The sequence below is a fragment of the Nymphaea colorata genome, chromosome 3 (genome assembly GCF_008831285.2).
Source record: "Nymphaea colorata isolate Beijing-Zhang1983 chromosome 3, ASM883128v2, whole genome shotgun sequence".
In the NCBI taxonomy this organism is placed as follows: Eukaryota; Viridiplantae; Streptophyta; class Magnoliopsida; order Nymphaeales; family Nymphaeaceae; genus Nymphaea; species Nymphaea colorata.
The window spans coordinates 19,253,933-19,275,413 of record NC_045140.1 but is presented as its reverse complement, the minus strand read 5'-3'; the positions used below and the strand labels follow the sequence as shown (position 1 = coordinate 19,275,413).

The 21,481-nt window shown below is 37.8% G+C and overlaps 2 protein-coding genes and 1 long non-coding RNA gene across 6 annotated transcripts; all 3 read right to left on the bottom strand.

Annotated features, from left to right (window-relative positions):
* Positions 1–39: 39 nt before the first annotated feature.
* On the bottom strand, positions 40–20,454 carry LOC116249552 (endonuclease III homolog 1, chloroplastic). 3 transcript variants are annotated; one of them, XM_050076700.1, is made up of 12 exons: positions 20,316–20,454; positions 8,845–8,957; positions 7,462–7,522; positions 5,009–5,074; positions 4,344–4,462; positions 3,336–3,402; positions 3,122–3,213; positions 2,481–2,618; positions 2,289–2,393; positions 1,898–1,981; positions 1,279–1,480; positions 40–463 (listed from the first exon to the last, which is right to left on the bottom strand). In XM_050076700.1, the coding sequence occupies exons 1-11, from the start codon at positions 20,443–20,445 to the stop codon at positions 1,337–1,339; spliced, it is 1,119 nt and encodes a 372-aa protein (XP_049932657.1). In that variant the 5' UTR covers positions 20,446–20,454; the 3' UTR covers positions 40–463; positions 1,279–1,336. The 3 variants fall into 3 exon arrangements, with proteins under 3 accessions (XP_049932657.1, XP_031478536.1, XP_031478537.1); XM_031622676.2 differs by lacking the exon at positions 20,316–20,454 and adding an exon at positions 9,067–9,467 and having other exon boundaries at positions 41–463; XM_031622677.2 differs by lacking the exons at positions 3,122–3,213; positions 3,336–3,402; positions 20,316–20,454 and adding an exon at positions 9,067–9,467 and having other exon boundaries at positions 41–463.
* On the bottom strand, positions 11,166–13,795 carry LOC116251222 (uncharacterized). Of its 2 annotated transcripts, none has more exons than XM_031625359.2 (2): positions 13,536–13,795; positions 11,166–13,153 (listed from the first exon to the last, which is right to left on the bottom strand). In XM_031625359.2, exon 2 carries the CDS (start codon positions 13,088–13,090, stop codon positions 11,702–11,704), a length of 1,389 nt encoding a protein of 462 aa, XP_031481219.1. In that variant the 5' UTR covers positions 13,091–13,153; positions 13,536–13,795; the 3' UTR covers positions 11,166–11,701. The 2 variants fall into 2 exon arrangements, with proteins under 2 accessions (XP_031481219.1, XP_031481218.1); XM_031625358.2 differs by having other exon boundaries at positions 11,166–13,117.
* Positions 18,344–20,290, bottom strand: LOC116250726 (uncharacterized). The gene is made up of 3 exons (XR_004171487.2): positions 20,097–20,290; positions 19,024–19,327; positions 18,344–18,798 (listed from the first exon to the last, which is right to left on the bottom strand). It is a non-coding gene; the product is annotated as an uncharacterized LOC116250726 (long non-coding RNA).
* Positions 20,455–21,481: the final 1,027 nt, after the last annotated feature.

Sequence of the window (21,481 nt, the reverse complement as noted above, 5' to 3'; positions counted from 1 at the left end):
AATCCGATACCAAAAAACATTGGCAACTAATATATGCTTTGTGACAACTTCAACAAGTAAACTTTCTGATGCCAAGTTACTTGATTAGCAAGCCGAGAGTTCAAACCGAAGGACTCACAGAACCTATCCATGTCTACTCCATTGCCCTTCAGCGGAGGACATGATTTCACTAATATCTCAATACAAACAGCAGAATAATATAAAAAGCAACACGGGCAATCTACAGAGTTAAGAATGCATACTAAGATGGTTTTCCATCTTCTTTAATCTCCAGCTACTCCAGCAGCTTCTGTTAAAGAGTGGGGGGCTAAATATGACAAAATCGCTCCTGGACAGCCTATGTAGCTGCAATGACAAAAAAGCAGATCATCTGTGATCCAAAATTAACCAAAATACCCAAAAAAGATTCTTCATCAATTTGCTATTCATGCTGCTGCCGAACACTCTTGCCTCCCTGAATAACCTGAATGAAAAGGCAAGATTACATGAGTTTTTGTCTTTCATTGTCATCTAAAAATAATCTTACGAACCTAATAAAAACAGACTACCCTTACATGACTGACAACCATTTTCTCTTCCTAGCTAGACAATCATTTATGTACAATGTAGTTATGACAGCAGTGCATGTGAATAAATGAGCCAAAACATGGGACGCATGTGCCTGCGTGCATTTCTAGCTAAGGTTTTAAACGGGTCAGATCTGGTATGGAAGTTGGTCATCAACTCTACCAGTTCTGATTCTGTTCCAATGTATTTAGTTTTACTGCATCGAACTTGTTTGCATCAACATAATTATTTCGTGTAGGCAATGATCCCTTATTTTTTCAGTCAATATAGGAAAATACGCTACACTATTTAGCTGAGATATGAAAATATGCTGAACAAGGATGCTTTAATTTTCACCATTACAAATTTCAACTTCCTCTCAAGCAAAAGATCCATCAGGCCTTCCATCTTGGGGAGGCAAAAAGCGTCCAGACATGGATGACCCTAAATGAGGGATTCCCAAAGGGCAACAGCAAACAATAAGAGTTGTTTATCTGAATAGAGCTCTAGAGACAATAACAGGACTGAGTTTTTCTAAGGGAAAAAAAAGGATAGGTTTCAATTTAATCAGTAAAAGAATTATTCATCTGATTAAGATTGAAAGATTTACAATTTTACAGGCTCCTGTTAAGGAACAAACTGTGTCTACTGCAACTGTACACAGAAAGGATGTGTTATAGATGGTATTGTGATACGAAATTAAAATGGCTGGATTAATGGAACGATGATTACCTCCAAAAATTGATGATCACAGAAAGAAGAAACATAGGCTTTGACCAAAATGTCATCACTATCTTTTCCTCGGACTTGCCTTTTTGGCCTTAGAAGCTGGACTGGTAGCCGCTTCCTTGAAGGCAGAGGGGCAAATATGATTTACAAGACATGAGCCACATTTTGGACGAAGAGGGGTGCATACTGTCTGTCCAAACCCAACCTACAGAAACAGATGGGAATTGTTAACTAAATAGAAAAGAAATGACCGAGGTATGTCCTCGTATGATTTTAAGGAAACACTTAACAAATGCAAAACGAGAAATGGCTTCGTCTGAACCTAATCATTTGATTCTCAACATAAGACCGATACAGAAGCCATATGAATGGTCAAAGAAAGAACAAAAATGTTCAACAAATCTATTTCTTGAATCTGCATGGAAGTTCATTAGTCAAAGAAATCATAAACACCTGTATGAATTTGTGATCTTCGTATGTCAAAAAAATTGAAACACATAAAGCCTGTATTGTTTCAAGAAGCAGTTCACTTATAAAGCAGCACTAAGGTAAGCCCTTGTTGTAATATGACCTTTGAAGAAAGCAAACTAGCAATACGATGCACAAAAAGAGGTGTACAAACCAGTAGCGGATTGATTGGAGCCCACTCTTCCTTTGGAAGCCAATATTCCAATGAGACTCTTGTTTCTTCAGGTGTTGACGTTTTCTGATAAAAAAAAAAAAACTTTAGGGACCAGTTTAAAAAGCAAACATATATTCTCACACAGTAACACCGAGAAAAATTATATATCAAATATAAGCTTTGCTAGTGTTAAACCCAAACTTTGCATACAACGAGAGAGGCACAGGAAAAAGGAACATACTGAATTTGTAATATTTTTCTGAGAATTTTAATCGTGGACTTAGAAAAAGGGCTAATATAATGTATTGCGAATAGTTGATCTTTCAAACAAAATCTTAATTGGAAACTTGTTTTAGATATGTATAAGCCATATAGAATTATAATGTCACACCTGTGTTGACCCTAGCTTTGATACCCATCCTAACCGATTGCAAATCCGATGAACATGCGTGTCTACACATATGCCTTGAACATTATCCCAAGCCACAGTCATGACCTGCACAGCACGAAGGAATTATCCACATGGAAGAAGTATTGTGAGATTTTGACCTAACGACAATGCAAAAAAAGAAACATGACTCACCAAATGAGCCATCTTAGGGCCGACTCCTGGAAGTGAGAGTAACTCCTCTAAAGAACTGGGAATGTCTCCTCCATACTTTGAGAGGCAAATTTCAGAAACTTTTTTCATGTAAACAGCCTTTCTTGTATAAAATCCTACCTGATAAGAGGAAACTCACTCATATATTCCTTTCCCAGACAAAATTCCATACTAATAATATTGCTGAAGAAGAAACCACCTTTTTGGTTCTTTAGGTTGCTTTAACAGATCCGCTTGATTGTAACACAAAATGGAGAATAAAAGATGCTCCAGTGCTTGCAACACTGAGCAGGCGCAGAGAAGCACAACCTAAGAGTGCTATATCGTTTAGCTTTTCCTAACTAGCTAGATAGGGCTAGACGCCTACACCAGATGGGATTTGTTTCAAGACCGCTGGTTGTATTGAAGTAACCTAATCATCGAGCTATGTCATTCCAACCCACGCTAAACCTTTCTTGGGGAAGATAAAGAAATAACAATTTCAGAATGTTACAAAAATACTCTTTTGATTATGTAGAATCTATCAAAAAATCACAAATATTCCATGACATTATATCCAGCATTTTCAGACTTTGCTCCAAAAAATGCAAGTTTGCTCATTGCTAAAATGTGGAATGACATACTGGATAGATCAAGCTTCTAAGGATTGACTCATCTGCATTTGTGATGGCATCAGCACTCAAAAGACCATTTTGATGAAGCCGTTGAATGGCTCCTGCACTCCTCATTGCATACATGTATTAGAATATTCACAAAGTAAACAGAACTACTTATCAAGTGAAAAAATAAACAAAAGGAATCTAACATCCATAGTTCTTGTAGGACAATGGTACTTGCCATCAGTGACAGCATCCTTGGTTTGACTTGATAAAAGAGCTGAAATGAGAACCACAAATCTCCTTTGCTGATAGGAATAGAGCAAGAAATAGTGAATAAAATGCCCTACCGATGAAATATAGGATTGGTGCAATTTCTATCCAAAGGTCATTGCCTGCTATAATTGCCATTTTTGGTATATAAATATCCAAATAATGCCAGTTAATTGAATCTTTAGTTTATCAGGCAACTTCAATAACACCTTATCATCCATTCAAGGACCTTAATATGAGCTATTCATGAGAAACTTGAATCGGGTCAGGAAATTATTGATATTTTTTTTGGGCAGAAAATGTAGCAACAATCATACAAAATGCAAATACTAAGGTGGAGATACTCACTGCAAAATTATTTAAGGTCAGCAAACCATCCCGTTGTAATCATATTGAAAAAGGATGAGAGGCATTCTTAATAATGAAGTGATTGGTTACTTATTTCCTTTAAATGACTAATGGATAGGCACAGAGGCCACAGCACTGTCTAACAGATAAAAAGTGACATATGAACAAAAAATTATTAGTTGGAGACCAAAGTTCAGTGTCTAACAGGGAATAACTTTTTTTAGGACACCATTTTTATGACAATGTGCCAAAATACTGCATTAAAAATTTGAAGTATGCCTGGACTCCACTTTAGTACAGTTGCCAACATCAAGAAGATATCAACACTTGTATTTCCTTACAAATCACGTTAAACAGCTAACAAGATTGTGGTGCTAGTGCAGCTGAAAATACTTCTGTTTGTTCTTGTCACAAGTTGAGCCTCATGGTTGACAGCTTAAAGATTTTCAGAAAAAAAAAAGACTGAAAAACATTCAAATGAAATGCAACAAATTCCAAAAACAAAAAAAATTGAACACAGGCTTAACCAAACTATGAATAAAAAGTTCAACAAGATTTTATGCAGGGAAAACCCCAATCCTAGATTAATGGACCATTCAGTTATGCGAAACAGTTATGCATACAATACCTTTTCTGGCAGAAATCTACCAGCTTTCTCACATCCAACCAAGTCTACAGGAGCATCTTCAGAAGCTCTCATGTTCCGAATCCCTTGCAAAATTTCCTGCCAACCAGCAGGTGGTTCCACTGCATAAAAGAAAATCCATGATAGAGGTTTGACTTCTAATAGACACAATTTAGTACATGCAGAAAGATAATCATTAATTATATTATGATGATAACTGTAAGATAAGGCTCCAGCAACTTCACCACCCTCTGTACTATGGCTATGCTAGAAGCTAGAAGTTTGCCAGTAAGGACTGAGGAAAATTGAACAGAATTTGTATTAGAGGTTTCCAGATGGAACAACTTCCTTATGAGAACTTATGTAAGGGAAACTGTATAACTAGCTATTTGAATTTATTCATTTAGCAAAAACCAACTGCAGCAATGCAACATTTAGGACATCCAGTTCATGGATTTCTATTACCAGATGACAAGAAAACAAAGGTAAATTTCATCTTCTCAACACGTCCATTCCACGTTGGCTGTTTATGAGGCTGGAATTTGAATAGCATTCTCCAGTACAAAAATTGGGTTAAATTTATTCAAAGAAATTCTCAATTTTACAAGTCTCCAGCTTCAAAAACACCATAAATGTAGACGATAATCAAGACATCTTTGGACAAGTACCTGTTGACTTGGAGAGATCAGTCCCATTCGTCACAGGGGGAGATGTAGATGAAACCGCTGCCTGTCCTACAGAAGTGTATTATGGACATATGTTTCAACTTGACTAAAAGATTTAAAAAATAAATGGAAGATGTACCAATGTCCAAAAAGTAACACCGTAACAGACAAAAATTTAAATGCAACGAGAAATTTATAATTAAAAAAATTACACCGATAGAGGACAATGATTCCATCCATTACATGCATTTCCGTCATTTTTCTTTACTCTTCATACTGAATACCTTTAATTCATTTTAGTTGGCACCACTGAGCTTTTCTCATTCTGTATTTCATAAGTTGTCTAGATTTACAATTTAAAGAAGAAAATAATCAAATTTAAAAGCAAATACTGGCCACTATTTTCCAATTTCAAAATAAAAAATTAAATGAAAACAGACAATAAAAAGTGATCTACTGCATTTACAGAACAGCAGAGAACGGAAATTCAGATATTCACTCCAAGGGACACAAGAATTGTTTATGGATGTTACTATCACATACTGCGCCCTACATGTAAGCAGATGTCAGCATGCATGTATGTCTTTGCAATTTTGCACACATTGAAATAAGAACTTTAAATAACATAATGTTTCCATGTAAATGAAGATGTAAAATGCCAAAGTGAATATAAATTTCTAACAACTATCGAGTTAACCTTAATATCCATGCCTCTGGTCAATAACCAGAAGCCTAAGCCTAAAGTTAATCAGAAGGTAGCCATGCAACCATATGCAAAACATGTCAAGTGTCAAGTGTCACCTGTAAACCAGGCCCAAACTTGGTGATAGAAACACTTCAAGAGTTACACTCTTGAACATACCAACCAGTCCAAGAAGTCACACATTGAGAAACCTCAAACTAGAGATGAAAAGAGCTTGTATTAAATCTCAAATGATACACAAAATCAGGCCTTAAAGCCCACGCCAAGCAAGGGACCCAAGTCCCATATTTATAGAAGAAAAGGAAAGAAGAAGGGTTAAAGAAACTAGCTGTTGGGACTGCTCCAACGGTTAGAAATCTAGCCGTTGGGAGCAGCCAACAGCTAGCTTTCCGAGCTGATAAAAAAAGATTAAAAAAATACAGAAAAAGAAGAAAAAATAAATACAGAAAAGGAAGAGAACATAACATAAAAGCCTACGCATACATATATATATTTTTATATACAAATCATACATCAAACTACCTAGAGTATATGATGTATGACAGTACATATAAAATACACATATGTATACTTACATGGTGTCTAAACCTTAAATTCTAACACCACCCCTAATTTTGCTGCCTAGCAGGCCAGTACCCAAGGAGGTCACTGCCATATGACAGCCTAACTTAGACATGTATATAACATTTCCAAGGCTGGTTGAAAGTACAAGGGAGCATGTGTGCAGCACACCTAGTGTCATGTTTCACTCTAAAACATGTTCTTTCATCTAATTTAACAATCTATACCAATATGTATGGTAACAAACAGTTAGCAATGATAAAATGAAGATTGAAGAACATAGTCTTGTTTAAATCTGTGATTTCTGCATACTGATTACTGTCCCTAGATTTGAACTCACAGAGGAGGATAATTAACCAACGCTAAACTTGCCCATTAATTTCCAGATTTCATTTTGTCATGTTGCTGCCCAGTTCCAATCTATAAGAAAGAAAAGGTTCAAACGCTGGTTCTTGCTTTGGTAGCACAATAACTGGAGCTACAAGATGATTGCATACTTCTTAAACTAAATTTCCCAGTTATAATAAAAGTAAGAAGGGAACAGATTCACAGAATAATGGAACAAAGGGCTATAAACATTGATGCTTTTCTCAAATACTTAAAGGATGTAGTTGGCAACTTGACCCTATGCATCAACCTCCCAAACAACTATTCAGCAAATTTACCGGCAGTCAATGCTGCACATGAACTTTGCAACTCAAGAGTGGGATATTCAATCCCAATCTAGGGTATTCTTATCAGGCTTGATCAATTTTTCTTCTCACCCACGTAAGGTGAGAGGATAAGCTTGAAGACAAGCATGTAAGCACCAAATGTGTTGTTTGTGTTAAAACTTGCAACTTACAAGGTAACTGAAGGAATAAATATAAAATAGTTATATTCTTCAACAAGCACTACCCACATATGAGAAAGGCTTGTTTAAGAAACTGATCTTACAGTTGCCCCAAACCTAGTTACACAGACATAGGAGCCTGAGGCAAGTTCATGAAGATGAGTTTATTTCTTCAACCTGTCCAGAGGTCTACTCCCGAGGAGTAGAGATTTATATCCTCCAGACTTTCAAAGAACAGACAATACAAAAATGAGGAACTTGAGAAATAGGCAATGCAAGTCTGCACATTAAGTTACTTAAGACATAAATAAGTGAAACCAACTTCCACATAAATAACCAAATCAAGATTCAAGAGTATACTTGAAGTAGACTTCCTAGTCTTGTGGAAAGCAAAATCTTCAATCTCAGGGAGGCTTCCAAGCTGCACATATTACAAAAGAGCTAAGAAGTCGCCAAATTATAATCCAGAATGATGCTAAGGAACAATAACAAAAATACTAGTAATGTTTTTTACACAGTTATACAAGTATCATAAAATCTTTTAGATATAATTGCACTGACAAAGTCACCCAAAAAAAAAATATCATGAAACAAAAAGAAGAAAAGGCAATCAACCTTTGACAAACTACAGGAGCTGCACTATGTACCTGGCTACATCAAGAACTTGAAATCGAAGTGCTAGGGAGGCAACAGACTGCGATAGGAGCTGAAGAACTCTCCCAAATGTTGTATTAAGCTTCACTTTTTCCACTAAGTCGTTTTCATTCCTTTCCCCCTTTAACGTGTGTACCTTATTATTGTTCCCTTTCTGTACTCTGAACAAGTTTATAAATTATCTTCTCCTCTTAGGAAAGGAAAGTAACATAATTCAGTTTCTGCCAAAACTTTCTGCACATTCAGCTTCGGTCATCCTTTACAAGCAAAAGGCAATTTGAGCTTCTTCAGGAAAAATAGATTGTGCTAGTCAGAGAAGATGAACATTACGAGTAGATTGTGGTATAAGCAGCAAAAGAAGGAAATATCACCATGCTCCCAAATTGGGACATTTCATGAAGAATTGCATATAAGGGATAAATCTCATCATTTCAGTTCGATTCCAACAGCCCGTGTTCATATTTCGTTCTTGCTACAGAGTTCCGTGAAACTGTGAATAACGTAAGTTTCACCCACCGTCCACGTGAACTAACAATTATTTTTTAGAACTTACATGTTAATGAATTTTCGAACTTCAAGGCGTCAGGCTTTCGTCATCATAAAACTGACCCAGTACAAATTGCAAGCCTCAGTTACTTATTATCAACCCTCACAAATTGAATGTTAAGTCAATGTCAAGCTCTTCCCAAAATATTGAGAAAAGAAGTAGCAACTCCCTACGTAGCATCACAAGGGAAAGTCGAATCTAGACGAACATCGCATGGGATGACATGATCAAACATAAAACTTCAAGAAATGAACTCCGTATGTTGCCAACTCTGTGTGACACACACATGATAGGCCGTTCAGAAAGAAAAAGACAAGAGCGAGAGTAAGAAACGACAGAAGAAAGCGAGCGAGCGAGCGAGCGAGAGAGAGAGAGAGAGAGAGAGAGAGATTGCCATTATTCTGAGTACGAAGCAAACAGCAACCATACTTCCAGAAAGGAAAAGAAGTTAACAACCGCTCGTCATGATTTCCATAATCAATAATAACCAACATATCAGAACAGAAAAAAGAAGCAGTACAATAAAGAGATGAAGTTTCTACCCTTTCATTCAAAGAATCAGCTCCCATCTTCTTGGTCTCTACGTCCACCGTCGCCTTCACCCTCTTCTTGCTCGCAGAGATTTGGTTCCTAGTTAGTTGACTTGCATTGGCATCTTCCACCAACAAAAAGAAAACTTCATTAAGAATATCCACAGAGGGGAAAAAAAAAAAGGTAAGAGCGAAGTGGGTCCGAAAAAAACGACTTGGGTATCGAGAAATTGCCTTCGTCTGCCTTCGAGTTTGAAGAGAAACGAACGCCTCTTCCCCGCCTTGTCGCCATCCCCAGTGAGAGAAACGAGCGTGGCAGCGGCACGAGGGTGCTCCGCAGGCAATTGGACAGAGGCATTGTCATAAAGCAACAGCAAACAGGGATTAATCGGATTAAATTAATTGAAAATAACAATTATTGTATAGTTAAACCAGATGGGTATCATTTAACTAGATGAATTAAAATGGCGGAGCGTTTCTTGTTACGGTGGGGGTTTCCACGCATGGATTGCTCAGTGTTGAACAGCCATTCATCTAAGAGATGGCGGATAGTTGGGTAGTTATTGACATTTTTACGTGGTGCATCCCTAGCCACGCTGTATGAGATCGTCCACACTATGCAGAGTGGGCGGCTTCCTGTCCAACTGAACCGCCATTTTCAAGTGCTTCAGGATTGTCCGTTTAAAAGGATGTTAATGTTGGAGGATGAGGGACCATTGTGGAGCGTCTGCGCTCATATATTTGCGTGTATACATATTTACTTTCTTGTATTCATGGAGTGTAACTCAGCAAGACCAGCTCGGCTCACTCTTTCCACCTCTTTGATTCACATACCAAAACCGTATCGTGAACTGCAACGTCCCGGTTCAGTTTTTTTCTGTCGCCCAAAACCAAACTATGTGTTTATCGCATTTTACTCAAGTTCCACTAGATTCACATGCAAATCAATCAAATTACCTATCCATGCATATTGAAAACACCAAACATATGGATTTGATGTCTATTGGTGAGCCAACATTAGTTTTATTAAATAGGCTCCAACACTTGTTCGGCTTCATACGCCAAGACAGATTTGATCTATTTATTTTGGTTAACATTCTTCAATTTTTTCTAATCGACCTTTAGCCATGTTCATATTTGAGCCGTTTGGCCCATTTCACATTGAAGATATTAATTATGTTGATCCAGGAATTGTGTTGCAAATTAAAACAAGATGTAAGCGAGAGCAATACGACGAGTTTTCTCCAGGTGAGTGGAAGCTGCCAGAAGAAAGGACAAAACCCTACCCTAGCAGTTCAGGACTACTTTGGTGCACCCATCAATTACAGTGACACTTGTCACTGTTTATGGTGCAGATGAAGATCAGAAGATCACCTACAAGAATAGAACTGACGATAGACTCTCATTGGAGCACCAGATCAACACCCCAAAGGGCCAGGGTGAGTTTTCTCCAACTCAAGGACAATGACGCAAAGTTAATACTCATCGGATCCTCTTGGATTCAAGCGTTTTTTTTCTGAGCTTTTCTTTGAATATAGTAAAAGTTGATGGATAATGAAGCAAAGCAAACATTCCTATCCTTTGTTGTTGTCTCATTTGGAGTATTATATGTTTATCAAGCTGCTGCATAAGTACTTAGTGCTTACATGGATAATTATTTCAGGTAATTATGTTTATTTATTTTTTCTTTTCTTCTTATTAAGGTGGCACATATATTAATAAATGAGACATTCATTTGCATGGAGAAGTTGGGTACTTGTTCATTCTTTTTTTCAGCATTTGTTATTAGCTTTCTACATCGTTTTTGCTTACTTGGTCTGTCTCACTGGTTAGGTTCCTCTCTCGGTTACTTCTTTCTTCCTCTACAATTCAATTGTTCACAGGTCTAGAATCGATAGATCCTGCTCACTGTCGCTATGACATTAGCTGAGGGCTTAAACTATTTGTTACAAATGAAAATATGGGAGCTGTTGGAATCAACCTATGGCTCATGCCCTTTATATTGCTCTTGCCTTTGCATTTGATACATTTGGTCTATTTCTAACTTGCTGGGCGTAGTTCCTTCCTTATCGTTAACCGACTTCTTGGTACTTCTCAGCAGGGATCACGTGATGATGGTTTTAACCTTCGTTTTTTGACATAGAATTGGTTTTTAAAGATACCTGACATGCTAGAAAGTATTGGAACTTATATAGGAACATAGGACAGATAAAATGAAAGAAACCGATAGGTCTCTTTTAAGTAGCGCAGGAGATGCATTTACAAGGAAGAACTAATATTAGGAGGAATAAAAGAAACATTTCAGTACCAATATTAGGAGGAAGTTTTCAAATCTGCTCAAACGAAAAACCATGTGAGAACATCTAAATAACTACAAATATCTCGGAGTAAGTCTTTTCAAATACATATTTCGACGAGAAAACAAACACTCATTAGAGGCTCCCACATTGCACGAATTTCCTGAACATTGTACCAGCATCCCCAGAAGTAGAAAAGATGCTAGACCAAAGATGAGAAATCTTTGGTCAGCTCTTACTATAACCTTTAGATTCACTCATCGAAACTGCAGCTTTATAATACTGAACTCACAGGTTCTCTGGTGGAATCTTCTGGAGAAAATTGATTCCCTATTAGTTCATTATCGATGCCTTCATGCCCATCAAATTCTTCCATGCCCACCAATGCCTCAACAGACATGGACTCCACGATAGGCCAAAAGATAATCTCTACGAGCACTTGACTGTCTTTAACTGCAAGTTCAAGTAATTGACCTACATGCTGACCCGCACGTCTCAAATCACCACTGAAATGTTCTCCTGGTTTGTCCATGCAGCGTCCATCAGTTGAAACATTACAAAAGCTATTTTGGTCATGGCATCTGAACTCCAAGACGAGATTTCACTCCATTTTTCATCTTAAGGAGAGAATTACCAGAACATGTTTGTTTATCAGCAGCCATTTTATCTCCCTCAGTGCAGATACTAGCTCTGGTCCGTATTTTTGCAAGCACATTTGGACTTGAAGTGGGTCTGCCCTCCTTCGTCGAATCATAGTCGAAAACAGAGTGATCATGAGGTCTACAAGCTTGGTTTTTTCTCCTGCTATTCTGAATGGCACTTCTACGAAGTTGAAAGTTGGTATTCTTCCCATGTCTGAATGTTGGAGTCACGCAAGCATCAACTCTGTTCTTACGAGATGGTGAGATAGACAAGTCCCAGTTTAGCTCATGATATCTGAAGCAGTTTTGATCGAAAGGCCAGAAGAGAGGTCCGTCATCTTCAAGGCCTTCAAGTTTGTCCAAACCTGTGGGGAAGGGAACCTCATCTATAGCTGGTAATGGGTTTTGTGGAAGCGAATCAGTGAAAGATGTCCTGCCATACAGAGAAGGACTCCCTGAACCAGTGAGCTCTGAAGAAGGAAGAGAAGCACAACCTTCCTTGCCATCAATGGAATTTACTCTCTGGACTTTCCTGACCTCCGAGAATGCATCAGATCTTGTTCCAAGATGAAGGGATGCTAACTTTCTTAGAAGAACGAGAGCCTCCTCATCTAAGGGTTTTGACACGGAAAAAGAAGAATTCTCTAGAACTTCATATGATGATAGTATATGAGAGAACAAATGATCAACCTGCACTTCCCACATGCCAAGAGATTTACCAAAGGTAGCATCTCTGGTGCGAAGCTCATCAAAACAGATAAAGGAAGGGGACAAGCACCCAGACGATGATGACCAGGCCTCTTCAATGAAGCCAATGAATGGTTCATCCTCATGCCTTGCTTCTATATCTGCAGCATGACATCTCAACGTTCGCAACCCATTAGTTCGAACTGACAGACTCGACGTACAGAATGTATTGGTTGTAGGAGAACTTGAGCAAGCATTTTCTTTTAGCCTACTGCTGCTGCCACTACCACGCAATTCATCGAATAACAGAAATGAAGGAGAGATGCAACCCGGAGACGAGCATACCCAATTGTTAAAAGCAGGCCAATCTTTGCAGTTCAGAGCACCGTCAGATTCAAAGAAAGTATTGGTATTTCTATTGCTTAGCGTATGAATCCGAATAGACTTGCTCTGGCCTCGAGAAGGTAAATTCATGCAAGCAGAACCGATGGGAGAATTTGAGGGAATATCGCAATGCCTTTTACACAAGAAGGAATCTGTGCCTGAAACCAGAGGGGCACATGGCTGAGAACCAAGATCTAGAGGTGCTTGATTCACAAGAGCAACAGCCATGTCATGCCCAGGAAGACCCATCTGAAAGACTTCTTCACAATCCCATTTCTGCACGTCGATTTACTCGTTTGCATTATTAAAGAGCTAAACAAAAAAAGGATCATGAAGAAGTAAACATTTCAGGCTATCATTCAGAATACCAACTAGGTGGAGAGGAAAGAAAAACAGAATAAGAACAAAGAAATACAGAGGAAAAAGAGAAGATTCTAGCGGACGGATGACTGTAAATCATCAGAAGCAGAAATGGCATCGGAAACGTTTCTGCATATGGTATCTGTGAATTGCCATGCAGGAAATCTTGGTGTCCATTTCAACTCTTAACTATACTGATAAGAATGATTCCCATTAAAGACTCAAGCAATGGGTGGTCACCATTTCCACCAAAAAGGCCAACAAAATATAAGATTTGTAATCACAAAAGAATCAAACAGAACAAAAAAGAAATTAACAAGGCGACGGACAGTACCATAGGAATCCATGCCGCTTCAGCATCATCTCTGCTCGTATTGATGCCAAATTATCGCATTGAAGGCCGGTAGTTTCATCTTGTAAGGGAAGACGAAACAACTCCACAGAATTCGGAGGTAAAGTTTTAGACAGTTGGGTCAAAATAACAGGCTGCACCAGACTCCCAAGAAGGAAGGTTTCTGCTGTAGCGATGAGAGCACCACCGCCAAAAAGAGCAGAGCGTTTTGTGGGTTTGGCGGGCAAAATTTAGCCACCCAATTGACTCATTGGTTGTATTCATCAACTTGGTAGAGCCTTGCCCTTCTTGAGACAATTTGAAGATAAAATCAACAGTGGGGAAGGAAAGGATCAAAAGTTAGGCCAAATCTTCCATGCTCAAAAAGAGTAAATTAATATGGCAGCTAATTCCATGATAATTTCCTCCTTATTGGACATTCCCAGATTCATTTTCACTTGACAAACTTTTTAATATTCATTTCTGTTCTTCCATGGTAAAAACAAGTGCATACTTGACGTTATAGGCCGGTAGTGCGATTAATCATGCACTACCAACCCGGTAAAAAAGATACAGTAACCCTTAAAAGAAAGTCATTCTCACATTAAAAATTAGGGGAAACATACAGGAAAATTTCTCAAAGTCGAAAAAGATAAAGAGTCAGCACCAAGAACGCGCTTCACCTTTAAATTTTTACCAAAACATGCTTTAATTTTTTAAAGAATTCTTAATTGACGTGCTTATTTCATTTGGCCGGAGAGGAGGAGGAGAGCTTGAGCTCTCATTTAGATGGTATTATAACCTCCCGCTAAAAGAGTTCTTCCTTAACTAGATTTGAAAATATAATTTCTCAAAACGTAGCGTGCTTTTGTAAATGCGTCAAAGCGTTCACATGCCTTTTTGTTGATATTTATAGAATAAATTTGTAAAGCTAACAAGTTGGACCTACTGACGAAAGGGGGAAAGAAAGAACACGGAGAGATGGCAAGTCCCGCGTTATGGGAACTCTACGGTCAACGAATGTTGTTGAAAATGACGAAGACCGTAGACCAGTCCACAATGGTGAACGACCCAGTCACATTTTCCAGCAACTGCCAAATTAGTTGTGTAGTCATTCTCACGAGAAAAATCCAAAATTACTTATACAAAAAGTGTAAGATTTAATTCCGAAGCAATCAGTAACCGAATGAGAATATCACATGGGGGGTTACCTACATTTTATATATATATGTATATCTATAATGAGTGTCCATATTAGTTTGGTTGTGTAGAGTCACATAGTATAGTCTATTTAAAGTAAGTGGATGGTTAAGAAAAAAAAACAATGATAAAAATGTGTAACTTGATATTAAATGGAAAAATAGTCATTATATATTTTTTTTCCTATTTTCTAATACTTGATATTTATTTTTCTGTTCGATCGTCGATAACCAGAGCAACACCAAGGACAAATTAAAGCTTCCCCACCTTCAAAAAGTTAACATCTCTTCATTCTTTGGCGCAACATGTGAATTGGAGTTGGTCTAACCTTACGTGGCTTGAACTAATTCTTGAAAAGTAGTTCTTTCTTAACATCTTGCAGAACATGGCAACCATTTGATGGTCAAAATATGCACATCTTTAACATGGTTTATTCATTATTCATTTCTGAAGTCGGAGACAGCTTGCGATGTTTGTTAATGGATTTTTGTTAATTTTTTTACTGTTACTCTATTGAAGCAACTTTCTAAGCATTCAGGTACAATTGATGCAGAATTTTGTGGTTCTTTATTGTTCCCTGAAATTCATTATGCTTTGCAATACATATTAAGACTAATTTCTTGAGACCGAACATGAATTAAGTGAAATTTGGAACAAATCCAACTGTGGGGGTTTTGTACCTTAGCTGCATCCACAGGAATTAGCTCACCATTTGACTAAGAAGGCATCAACATCTACATCATTGACTACCGTTGGATCAATGAATACCCACTAAGGAGATGACATCTTGTTTACTTGAACTAAAATTATGCTTGCCTGAAAGAGTGTACTAGGTTATAGATGCATATGATATAGCCTCAGAAGGAACAATTATGTTGTGGTGGTCTGTAAAAAGAAAGACAAGTTTGAACTATTTCTTTTTCTTTTAAATTTTATTGTTCTGTTCATTGTCAACATCTCGTTTTCTCTTGTACCTTCTTCAGCTCCTGTTTTATTCATTATATAGATGTAAATAACATGTAACGGGAGACCACTATCCTAGTTTTACAAGTGGCTATTTTTTTATTTGTATTCTTGCAAAAAGAACAGTCCAAGTCATGTGTGCAAGAAGTTAGGCAAGGTAGAGCAGATCAGACAAAGGAGAAAGAATACCAAGAGATGCACTATTACAATCACCGAACCTGATGATCATGGTAATGATGTCTAAGCACCATTGCAATTATTACAAATAGAGGAAAGTTTTAGGGAAAAAAATCACTTCAATTGTGAGGGGGAGATATAATTTTCGAATCATGGTGGAAGTCAACTGTGAATCTGAATCCATCTTTATCCTGAAATATTTCAGCATTACGATGCTTATCTATTGTTCAAAACTGAAAGAGGACACTATAGAGAAAACTTCAAAACACACGAATCTGATCATGATTTCTCAACAATGCGTGTCTATTACATGGCGGTATTTGCTTATTTGTGGAGGTATTCACATGTTGTTTATTTGTAATATCTATTGGTTTGTCATTTTACATGTTATATTGAATACTTGCTCGTTATTTATAATTCTACAAATTGTAGTTTACCTCAGTTCAATACATCGTCAAAGCAAGGGGATCTTGTCATTACAAAAACTATTGTCTGCTTGTAACAAATGAAAACCTGAAAATGTATTCATAGTCATGTCTGGCATTTTCGAGGTAAGGATCAAATGTAATGCTAAATCGATGAGAAAACCCAAAACAATTATGAAGAACCTAGAATTTTAATACTCTTTATTTCCCATTCAAAGCACTTTAGCTGTATTATGTTTAGACTCTGTCTCTCTCTGTTCTGGGCATGTCTGTGATCGAAGTTGTTTTTGTTCCTCCCTGATCGCAGAATAAGACTGAAGCACATTGATAATGGCCGGCATCTTCACTCACAGTAAAAAATTACAGCCAGGTAGCTAGTGGGCGGCAAGAGGTAAACATTAGCTTGTCTTAGTAAACCAATTTGATCGATTCATTCACTTCTTCAATTGGGAGTTGATCGCAATCCTTTTGGCCTCCAGGTTTGTGGAGTTCAATAGAAGCACATAGATGATGGCTGGTTGGCAGCAGCAGAGGTAGATCTTCCAATTTTAAGGGCCGATATATAAATATATCATCCTGATAAACTCGCTTTGGTGTCTTTGGTGTGTAATTAATTCTTTGTGCGAACTTTGGTCCTTGATTTCCATGGCCGTCTTTTTTGTGTCGGCCAACATATCGTTGGACGATATCTATCCAACTGAGGACCTTTATCTTCATTACCAGGAAATGCTAGTGTTACTAAAAGACACCAAAGACACACTATCAGGATGATATATTTATATATATATCAGCATGCATGTATGTCTTTGCAATTTTGCACACATTGAAATAAGAACTTTAAATAACATAATGTTTCCATGTAAATGAAGATGTAAAATGCCAAAGTGAATATAAATTTCTAACAACTATCGAGTTAACCTTAATATCCATGCCTCTGGTCAATAACCAGAAGCCTAAGCCTAAAGTTATTCAGAAGGTAGAAATGCAACCATATGCAAAACATGTCAAGTGTCAAGTGCCACCTGTAAACCAGGCCCATAATTGGTGATAGAAAGTTAGAAACACTTCAAGTGTTACACTCTTGAAGATACCAACCAGTCCAAGAAGTCACACAATGAGAAACCTCAAACTAGAGATGAAAAAAACTTGTATCAAATCTTAAATGATACACAAAGTCAGGCCTTAAAGCCCACGCCAAGCAAGGGACCCAAGTCTCATATTTATAGAAGAAAAGGAAAGAAGAAGGGTTAAAGAAACTAGCTGTTGGGACTGCTCCAACGGTTAGGAATCTAGCCATTGGGAGCAGCCAACAGCTAGTTCTCCGAGCTGATAAAAAAAATACAGAAAAATACAAAGAAAAAGATGAGAAAATAAATACAGAAAAAGAAGAGAACATAACATAAAAGCCTACACATACATATATATATTTATATATACAAATCATACATCAAACTACCAAGAGTATATGATGTATGACAGTACATATAAAATACACATATGTATACTTACATGGTGTCTAAACCTTAAATTCTAACGCCACGCCTAATTTTGCTGCCCAGCAGGCCAGTACCCAAGGAGGTCACTGCCATATATCACAGCCTAACTTAGACATGTATATAACATTTCCAAGGCTGGTTGAAAGTACAAGGGAGCATGTGTGCAGCACACCTACTGTCATGTTTCACTCTAAAACATGTTCTTTCATCTAATTTAACAACCTATACCAACATGTATGATAACAAACAGTTAGCAATGATAAAATGAAGATTGAAGAACATAGTCTTGTTTAAATCTGTGATTTCTGCATACTGATTACTGTCCCTAGATTTGAACTCACAGAGGAGGATAATTAACCAACGATAAACTTGCCCGTAAATTTCCAGATTTCATTTTGTCATGTTGCTGCCCAGTTCCAATCTATGAGAAAGAAAAGGTTCGAACGCTGGTTCTTGCTTTGGTAGCACAATAACTGGAGCTACAAGATGATTGCATACTTCTTAAACTAAATTTCCCAGTTATAATAAAAGTAAGAAGGGAACAGAATAATGGAACAAAGGGCTATGAACATTGATGCTTTTCTCAAATACTTAAGGATGTAGTTGGCAACTTGACCCTACTCATCAAGCTCCCCTTCAACAAGCACAACCCATATATGAGAAAGGCTTGTTTAAGAAACTGATCTTACAGTTGCCCCAAATCTAGTTACACTGACATAGGAGCCTGTGGCAAGTTCATGAAGATGAGTTTATTTCTTCAACCTGTCCAGAGGTCTACTCCCGAGGAGTAGAGATTTATATCCTCCATACTTTCAACGAACAGACAATACAAAATGAGGAACTTGAGAAATAGGCAAAGCAAGTCTGCACATTAAGTTACTTAAGACATAAATAAGTGAAACCAACTTCCACATAAATAACCAAATCAAGATTCAAGAGTATTCTTGAAGTAGACTTCCTAGTCTTGTGGAAAGCAAAATCTTCAATCTCAGGGAGGCTTCCAAGCTGCACATATTACAAAAAAGCCAAGAAGTTACCAAATTATAATGCAGAATGATGCTAAGGAACAATAACTAAAATACTCGTAATGTTTTTTACGCAGTTATACAAGTATCATAAAATCTTTTAGATATAATTGCACTGACAAAGTCACCCAAAAAAAATTATCATGAAACAAAAAGAAGAAAAGGCAATCAACCTTTGACAAAATACAGGAGCTGCACTATGTACCTGACCACATCAAGAACTTGCAATCAAAGTGGTAGGGAGGCAACAGACTGCGATAGGAGCTGAAGCACTCTCCCAATGTTGGATTAAGCTTCACTTTTTCCACTAAGTCCTTTTCATTCCTTTCCCCCTTTAACGTGTGTACCTTATTATTGTTCCCTTTCTGTACTCTGAAGTTTATAAATTATCTTCTCCTCTTAGGAAAGGAAAGTAACATAATTCAGTTTCTGCCAAAAGTTTCTGCACATTCAGCTTCAGTTTTCCTTTACAAGCAAAAGGCAATTTGAGCTTCTTCAGGAAAAATAGCCTGTGCTAGTCAGAGAAGATGAACATTACGAGTAGATTGTGGTATAAGCAGCAAAAGAAGGAAATATAACGATGCTCCCTAATTGTAACATTTCATGAAGAAATGCATATAAGGGATAAATCTCATCATTTCAGTTCGATTCCTACAGCCCGTGTTCATATTTCGTTCTTGCTACAGAGTTCCGTGAAACTGTGAATAACGTAAGTTTCACCCACCGTCCACGTGAACTAACAATTATCTTTTAGAAACTTACATATTAATGAATTTTCAAACTTCAAAGCGTCAGGCTTTCGTCATCATAAAACTGACCCAGTACAAATTGCAAGCCTCAGTTACTTATTATCAACCCTCACAAATTGACTGTTAAGTCAATGTCAAGCTCTTCCCAAAATATTGAGAAAAGAAGTAGCAACTCCCTACGTAGCATCACAAGGGAAAGTCAAATCGACACGAACATCGCATGGGATGACATGATCAAACATAAAACTTCAAGAAATGAACTCCGTATGTTGCCAACTCTGTGTGCCACACACATGATAGGCCGTTCAGAAAGAAAAAGACAAGAGCGAGAGTAAGAAACGACAGAAGAAAGCGAGCGAGCGAGAGAGAGAGAGAGATTGCCATTATTCTGAGTACAAAGCAAACAGCAACCATACTCCCAGAAAGGAAAAGAAGTTAACACCCGCTCGTCATGATTTCCATAATCAATAATAACCAACATCTAAGAACAGAAAAAAGAAGCAATACAATAAAGAGATGAAGTTTCTACCATTTCAATCAAAGAATCTGCTCCCATCTCCTTGGTCTCTACGTCCACCGTCGCCTTCACCCTCTTCTTGCTCGCAGAGATTTGGTTCCTAGTTAGTTGTCTTCCATTGGCATCTTCCACCAAGAGAAAGAAAGCTTCATTAAGAATATCCACAGAGGGAAAAAAAAAGGTAAGAGCGAAGTGGGTCCGAGAAAAACGACTTGGGTATCGAGAAATTGCCTTCGTCTGCCTTCGAGTTTGAAGAGAAACGAACGCCTCTTCCCCGCCTTGTCGCCATTCCCAGTGAGAACAACGAGCGTGGCAGCGGCACGAGGGTGCTCCGCAGGCAATTGGCCAGAGGCATTGCCATAAAGGAACAGCAAACAGGGATTAATCGGATTAAATTAATTGAAAATAACAATTATTGTATAGTTAAACCAGATGGGTATCATTTAACTAGACTAGATGAATTAAAATGGCGGAGCGTTTCTTGTTACGGTGGGGGTTTCCAAGTACGTTCCTCTCTGTTTCTGATCTTCTATAAGAGGGCGTTTGATTCGAGGAACCATTGTGGAGCGTCTGCGCTCATATATTTACGTGTATACATGTTTTAGTTTCTTGTATTCATGCAGTGTAACTCAGCAAGACCAGCTCGGCTCACTCTTTCCTCTTCTTTGATTCACATACCAAAACCGTAACTTGAACTGCAACGTCCCGGTTCAGTTCTTTTCTGTCGCCCAAAACCAAACTATGTGTTTATTGCATTTTACTCAAGTTCCACTAGATTCACATGCAAATCAATCAAATTACCTATCCATGCATATTGAAAACACCAAACATATGGATTTGATGTCTATTGGTGAGCCAACATTAGTTTTATTAAATAGTCTCCAACCCTTGCTCGTCTTCATACGCCAAGACAGATTTGATCTATTTATTTTGGTTTACATTCTTCAATTTTTTCTAATCGAACTTTAGCCATGTTCATATTTGAGCCGTTTGGCCCATTTCACACTGAAGATATTAAATATGTTGATCCAGGAATTGTGTTGCAAATTAAAACAAGATGCAAGCGAGAGCAAAACGACGAGTTTTCTCCAGGTGAGTGGAAGCTGCCAGAAGAAAGGACAGAACCCTTTCTCCTTTTCCCTACTCTTGCAGTTCAGGACTACTTTGGTGCACTCATCAATTAGAGCATCACTTGTCACTGTTTATAGTGCATATGAATAGCACCTACGACGAACTGATCGATAGGACTCTCAACTGACGATAGGATCATAGGACTCTCATTGGAGCGCCAGATCAACACCCCAAAGGGGCAGGGTGAGTTTTCTCCAACTCAGGGACAATGAAGCAATGTGAATACCCATCGGATCCTCTTGGATTCAACCGTTCTTTTTCTGAGC